Below are 7446 nucleotides of genomic sequence, written 5' to 3'. Positions count from 1 at the left end.
AATTAATATGTATAAAAAAAAATACAAAAATATGTAAAAAAATATTAAAAAAGTCGTATTTAAGAAAATTAATAATAAAAAATATATGTATACATATGTACATACATACATACATATGTATATGTACCTATGCATAAAAAATAAAACATACAAATATATAAAAAAAATAATAAAAATAATAAAAAAATTAAAAAAAAAATTAAAATTAAAAAAAAAATAATAAAAAAATATAAAAATAAACTATTAAAAATTACAAGTAAAAAAAGTAATAAAAAATACAAAGAAAAATAAAATAAAAAATACAAAAAAAATAAAATAAAAAATACAAAAAAAATAAAAATAATAAAAAAATTTAAAAAGTAATAAATTTTTTTTTTTAATAAAAAATTAAAAAAAGAAAACTTAAAAAAACATTAAAAAACAAAAATAATTCAAAAATTGTATTTAAGAAAATCAATAATAAAAAAATGTATTAAAAACTACAAAATACATATGTACAAACATTAAAAAAAATAAATAAAAAATCAAACAAAAACATGATAAAGAAATACAAATAAAAAAATGCAAATAAAACAAATAAAAAAATAAAAATTAAAAAAAAATACAAATTAATAAAATATTAAAAAGTATAATGGAAAAAATTAGAACAAAAAAAAAGCTTAAAAAAATAAAACAAAAAAATGTATTTAAGAAAATCAATAAAAAAAATATATATAAAAATAAAGAATACAAATAAAAAGAAATTATAAAAAATTAAAACAAAATAAAAAACTTAAAAAAATAATAAAAAAAACAATTGTATTTAAGAAAAGCAATAATAGAAAAATATATTAAAAAAATAAAAAATACAATCATATTTCAAAATTAAAAAAACAAAAATAATAAAAAAATTTAAAAAACGAAATTAAAAAATATTGAAAAATTTAAAACAAATAATAATAAAAAAGTTAAAAACAAAATTTAAAAAATAATAATATAAACAATTCAAAAAAAAAAATTAAAAAAAATTAAATAAAATATAAAAAAAAATACCAAAAAATAATTACAATGGTTTTGATTATGTGTTGTTGTAATTGTGTATTACATTTATTTTAGTAACTTAAAGCTAAACAAAAAATTTTTGGTTAATAAATTAATCATTACTACTCGCTGGGTCGCGAGTAAACAAACCAAAGTACCTAGCTTATAAGGATATGTGTATGGAAGTGATTACAATCGAAGTAAAAATGGCATTTGTTAGTGTTAGTGACAGCTACACATATTATTGTTGTTTAAATGCAATAAAAATGTTTGCAAAAATTCAAAATCCTAAAATAATACTTGCACTTACAACGCAAACGATTGCAGCCGAGGCTAGCGTAGTTAGAAAAGATTTGGTGAAAACCGGAATAATTTACGCATACATATAAAACCTTTTGGGCTTACTAATGACTTATAATTTCGACTAAATTAATAATTATAATTTCGCTGAAATACTTGTACGCCTAAGATGTAAATTTTGACTATCTTCGATTCGACACTTCCCTACTCGCCTCACTGCTGAATATAGCAACAATTTTATCTAGTTGAATTCACTCAAGAGCGTCAATAATAACCTCTTCTTATATGTATCTTCTAACGATTTTACCAGTTCATTTTTTAAACTAGTTTTGTGTTCGTTTCGCTATCCTCCAAGCATCGGCGAATCGAAGACAGCTATTTTTTGTTGTTATTATAATTTAGATGAGTTATGTTTCTTGAAAAGAAGCGCTTATACGATATATGTATGTAAGTATATACTATAGAAAATTTCTTTTTCGAATTTCGAAAAGCTTTTCACGATTAGTCGGCAATTACTCTAAAAATGTTTTATCAATTGACATCATTATTGCATATTCACTGGAGCTTCACTTCATTTAGCGCTATATTAAAAGTTGAAATTTAAAATTATAACAAAAGTTGTTTGCACACTAAAAAAAATAATTCGAGCATAATAAACGCGATGAATTCTAGACCCGTTTTCTCCTTTAGAATGATGGAGTTGAAGCACTTCAGCGATGGTTCGGCGAATTCGGTTTTTAAATTATTAACGATTGGAGATTTTACTTCGAATATTCGAAATTTTCATTCGATATTCGAACATTTTTGTTTTCGAAGCTTTGAGAATTCTTTATTTTTTAATTTCGAAACCCTAGCATTTCGAGCATGTCCGAACGATTGGAAATTTTCGTTCGATATTCGAAAATTTTGGTTTTTCGAAATTTTGAGAATTTAAAATATATCAATATCAAACACTAGAGCACGTGAGCACGTCGGAACGATTGGAAATTTTGAAAATCGCAATTTGAGATTTTCTTGGAAAATAATGGTTTCAATAGTTTTTGTTTTTCAAAAATTTGAAATCTTAAGCATTCTTTAATTTTTAATTTCGCAACACTAGCTTTTCCTATATGTTCGAATCATTGCAGAATTAATTTTAAAATTCGTAATACTAACATTGCGAGCATGTACGAAATTGGCATTTTCAGATTTTTACGAAAAGTTTTAATTTTCAAAGAATTCTTTATTTTATTAATTTCGAAACATTAAAATATCAAGCATATTCGAGTTACTGCAAATTATGAAATATATTGTTCGAATATTTTTTGTTTCAAAAATTAAGAAATTCAAAAATTTTTGTTTTTTCAAAAATTTAAATTTCTAAGAAATTTCAATTTCTATTTCGAAACACCAACATTTCCTACATGTTGGAGTCATTGCAAACTTCAGATTTTTTTTTCGAAAATTAAGGGATTAAACAATTATCGGTTTTTGAAAATTCTAGCATTTCGCACATTTTCGACATTGAAAATTTCAGAATATGCGGATCGCGATTTTGTTTATACATAGTTAAAGATACGAACTGTTTCTGTTTTTCAAAAAGTTAATTTTTCAAGAATACTTTAATTTTCCAACTCGAAAACTAGCATTTCGAGTGTATTAAATGTTCCCAACATTGCAGAATCTAGATGCTAGCAATTAAAGAATCGTATATTTTTGGTTTTTCAAAACATTTACGCTTCGAGAATACTTCGATATTTGTCGAGATAATGATACGAATATTTTTATTGAACGAAAACCAGCGTTTTGTGAATTCTTGAATGTTAGAATGTTTTGAAACTGTTTTTTCAGAGAATAAAGTTTTTCGAAAACTCCAGTTTCGAAAATAACCATACATTTTGTGCTCATTGTGAAACTTTAAATGCGTTATCTGCTGCATATGTGCTTTTCTAATACTAAAGTTATGTGAATCTCTTATTTTCATGATATTTGGCGGTTGCAACACAGTTTAAGAGTGTATGCAACGAGCGTGAAATATTATTTGAGACAAGATTTTCAATAGAAATTGAAACAAAATGTAAATAAAAGTACTGTAAGAGGGTAAAGGAGGCAAATACACAAAACTTGAGCACTTTGAGCAACTTTATAGATGCACCTTCAGCGATTCCATGCGACTGATAATACGGCGACGCAACTCAGCATATCTGCAAGAGCGAGAATATATGTTTTTTAAGATTTATAATAATTAAAAGTGGCGCTTTTAACTGTTACCTTTCTCTAACTTTGGCCACTTCGCGCTCCAACTCATCATCGTAGCGCTCCAAAATTGCACGGCATTCCGGCAGTGAGAGGTTTATAAACTGAGCCACCTCATTGCTGTAAATGTTCAAACATTAAAGAATGAAAAACTGTTATAAATGGGCGCGTGTGCATACCTAATTTCATCCGTTTTCTTGGCATCGACCAGGTAGAGACGCGCCACATCCTCATGCGGTCCCATCATGACGCGCGTCAATAACGGATAATCAGTCTCTTTCAAGCGCTTCTGTTCGCCATTATCGCGTATAATGAAGAGTGAAAAATTCTCCACAGCACTGTCGACCTTATACTTCTCTAACAGTAAATTGATAACTTCCGTTGTGGTGACCAACGATGTGACCCATACGGACATCTGCGAACCGTAGGGCGGCGTGAAGAACGATGTTTCACGATTGTAAAAGTGACCGTTGATGGAACAGCGGCGCTTCAATTTGGTACGCGATCTGCAAGATAGAAAATAGTAACATATTTTAAAGATACAAATTAAAGCCACGTACCTTCTGTTGCCACTGCGGCGCTTGATGGCGGCGGCACCTGTGCGCGGCGGCCTACGCAAGACCACACCGTCCTCGGTTACGTGCAGCGGTGGATCCGCATCATCATCATCATCATCTCCACCAGCGCCACCATTGTGCACCGCACCGCTACCCCTGCTCGCCGTGTACATCTCCTCCGTCTGCGTCAACTCATCGCCAGCGGCGTTGCCACTGTTTGAAACGGTAATTGATGGTGCATCGGCGCGACTGGAGTCCGCCTCACTAACACTACCCTTGTCGTTATCTTTCGGATAGCAATCCATTTCGATCTTCACATACCGTTGGGGCACATCACTACGCCGCATTGTGGCCGATTGTTGTGGCTTCAGCGTTGAGTCGTCATCGTCGCTGTCCGAGTAATCAAAACACGATGGACCGGACTTGGAGCGATTTATGCCCTTCTCGAAGTGGTTGTGTCCGTGCTGATACGTGGTTAGATTTTTGGCGTTGCCACCCGTTGCAGTTGAGGCGGAGCCACTCTTTTGCAACGCATACATGCGTTGCATCGAATGTGGACTGGCAGTGCCGCTCTTCAAATGTAGCGTATCATTAATTAAATTCGCATCGATGGAACGCAAGGCATGCTCACAATTGAAGCTCTTGCTCATTGGGCTTTCGCCGTAAAACTTGAGCGAATCGTTTATACGCGACGGATCGATTGGTTGGTTGCGCTTCAGTGAGTCCTCATTCGGCTCACGAAACGAATTGGCACCACTGACATAATCTAGGTGAACACTACGTTTGAATTCCTCGAAATCCATCGGTTTGAGCGTAGCATCATCGGACGACTCAAAATTATCCGCTGTCGTGGAGCTGGTATTTATGGTCGCCGAGGTTGCAGTGACGAAATTGTCAGAAGAAGTGCTGCTACTCTCACTATTGACATTACTATTGTTGGTAGTTGTTGTGGAAGAAGACGTTGGTGAGGTTGGTGATGGCACTTCGCTGTTGGTATTCGTGCTTTCGGTGAGATTATGAGCCGAAATCGTTTTTGTGGGTGAGCTATCGCTGGAAGACGTTTGTGACGATGGCAGTTTCACTGGCATCGTTTCGTAAATTTTATCCTTCTCGCTAACACGACGCTCCACCTGAAAAAAATATAATCTGTAAAGCACACATTTGAATTAAGTGAGTTGTTCAATACCTGCAGCAAATCATCGATCTCGTCCCATTCCAACTTCTCTAAATTATCCAACTTTGAAGGCAAAGTTGCCGACATACAACTTGTGGATGCTGTGGTGATCGTCGTATCCGTGCCACATAGCGTGCTTGTGGACACGGACTCATCATCATCGTTTGCACGCCCATTAGTGCCATTTAATAAAGGCACAGCAGCACCATCAGCACCGCCAGTCGTGTTGGCAGAAGCTTCTTCTGGCGTAGTGGGTAAATCTGTCAAAGGATACTCGTTCAAACTGCTCGAATCGAATGTCATGCTCTCTGACAGCGATATATCTGTTGACATGTTTTCGACCTCACTGGCTGTTGTTGGCGCTTCCAGCGATTCGCTTATGTCGTTTTCCTTATCCGACGGGCTATCCTAATATTGTAAAAAATGCAAATATTTAAAAAACGAAAATAAAATATTGGAATTTATAAACTCACATCCGCTGCTTTGGAGACACGCTTTGAGTTCCGTTTACGCACAACCAACGTACGCTGATCGTCGTCCTCTTTTAGATGTATCACACCATGTACGCCCCAAGACACACGCAATGCACCTTCCATTATTAGCCGATTATTTACTTCGCGGCTTCGTATTTCCATGCTCTTATTGTCGTAAAATTGGTTGTAAACCTTAAACAAAATTGTGTACATTAATTGTGTTTAATTGCTATATATTGCAAAGGTTTTACCTTTAGTTTGCTTTCCAAGTGATCTCTCGGCAAAACCGGACCACCATTTCCAATGAAAGAGCGCTGCGCTCCTTTTACGCCATAGCTCTTATGTGATTCCACACGTGTGCCATGTCCGAACAGTTGCGGTCCGAAGAGCGCACCATAGCATGGCACATGACAGTAAGGCACTCCTTTATGCTAAACAATAGATTAAAGGGTATTGAATGAATACACATATAATTTTATAATAGAACAAAGGCAAACCTCGGCATGTTGGCCTGGATTCAGCCGCTTGCCGCATTCCTCACATCGTAAACACTCTGGATGCCAATCGTAGCCTAACGATTGTTTGCGCTCCGCTAATAGGATAGAATTATATGTTAATAACCACTCAAACCAAAGCAGTATTTAGTTTATAAGCTTTTGGTTTCGAATTTCAACAGCAATTGCTTACCGAAGTAGACTGGCTTTCCACATTTGTGACACTTCCACATATTTTACGCGCTATCTTCAATCTGTAGGGTCAAGTGTGAGGAAAGGAAAATTCGCTGTAAGCAGCGACTACTTCTATGCTCTGCTTCCAGAATAGTCTGTATAACTTATAAGCTAATAGCCACTATCGAGTTTTCTTTTATTTTTTACTTTATTTCGTGCAAACGCGTGACGTATAAAACTTTACATAAAATATGCAAATGATCGTCAAACAGAAAACAAAAACACGCGAGTATGTGGATAGTATAATTGGTAAAAACAAGAATTCACAAGCCGAATAGCTGAAGCACGCAACCGATCAAGAGAGAATACCCAAAACGGAAACAAATTAGCCACAAAGGGCATAGAGGACACTGAACTCACTGGGCTTTCAGTTTCTGAACATAGTTTTTCTTTTTCGTACTTTATTATATTCGTTATAACATTCCATTTACTTTAATGCAAATAAATAAAAATTATTACTTCTATCTTTTGTGTTGCCTCAGTCACCGCCAACGCAAATCGAGAAACGTGTTGTAAATTAGTACTGCCAGTATAATTATCTATATTTAATGAACTCGCACACCGCAGCACTTCATTTGCTAGCGCTGCAATAATTTGTTTATTTCAATTTATTGTTTATTTTATTGCCGACAATAACTTTTCCTACTTATTTGGAGGCGAAAAATAAAACAAATGCATTGTTTGCTTCGCGAATGGAACAAGAACAATTTGCCGCAATGTTACCAGCTGTGTTAAAAGGAGACTAATAAAAATTCAATAAAAATATTATATATAACTTATATTAATTAATAAACATCAATATTTCTCTAAGTTTATTATTAAATAATATATTTCATTACAGTTTATAATGTAAATTAAAAATATTTAAAGAGTATTCATTATGAGCGACATCTGCATGTGAGATTGTAAACAGTAAACAGCTGAAAAGCTGAGTTGCCAGCTTTTGAAAAATAGTTGAT

General features: G+C 33.5%; 1 protein-coding gene across 1 annotated transcript; it reads right to left on the bottom strand.

Moving 5' to 3' along the window:
- Positions 1-1317: 1317 nt before the first annotated feature.
- Positions 1318-7162, bottom strand: LOC126751794 (uncharacterized). Its single transcript, XM_050462330.1, has 9 exons — positions 6447-7162; positions 6257-6351; positions 6011-6190; positions 5760-5951; positions 5299-5694; positions 4116-5242; positions 3735-4061; positions 3571-3675; positions 1318-3503 (listed from the first exon to the last, which is right to left on the bottom strand). Exons 1-9 carry the CDS (start codon positions 6484-6486, stop codon positions 3443-3445), a joined length of 2523 nt encoding a protein of 840 aa, XP_050318287.1. The 5' UTR covers positions 6487-7162; the 3' UTR covers positions 1318-3442.
- Between the last annotated feature and the right edge of the window lie 284 nt (positions 7163-7446).

This window comes from Bactrocera neohumeralis, chromosome 2, assembly GCF_024586455.1.
Source record: "Bactrocera neohumeralis isolate Rockhampton chromosome 2, APGP_CSIRO_Bneo_wtdbg2-racon-allhic-juicebox.fasta_v2, whole genome shotgun sequence".
Lineage (NCBI taxonomy): Eukaryota > Metazoa > Arthropoda > Insecta > Diptera > Tephritidae > Bactrocera > Bactrocera neohumeralis.
The sequence above is the reverse complement of the archived record's forward strand: the minus strand, read 5'-3'. Positions and strand labels throughout refer to the sequence as shown.

Bases quoted from the DNA above. Each gene is read 5' to 3' on its own strand.
- LOC126751794 (XM_050462330.1), bottom strand. From the start codon at position 6,486: ATGTGGAAGTGTCACAAATGTGGAAAGCCAGTCTACTTCG. The intron at 5,952-6,010 runs GTAAAACCTTTG...ATTTTGTTTAAG, and splicing joins ACTTGGAAAGCAAACTAAAG to GTTTACAACCAATTTTACGA. The intron at 3,676-3,734 runs GTATGCACACGC...GAACATTTACAG, and splicing joins AAGAAAACGGATGAAATTAG to CAATGAGGTGGCTCAGTTTA.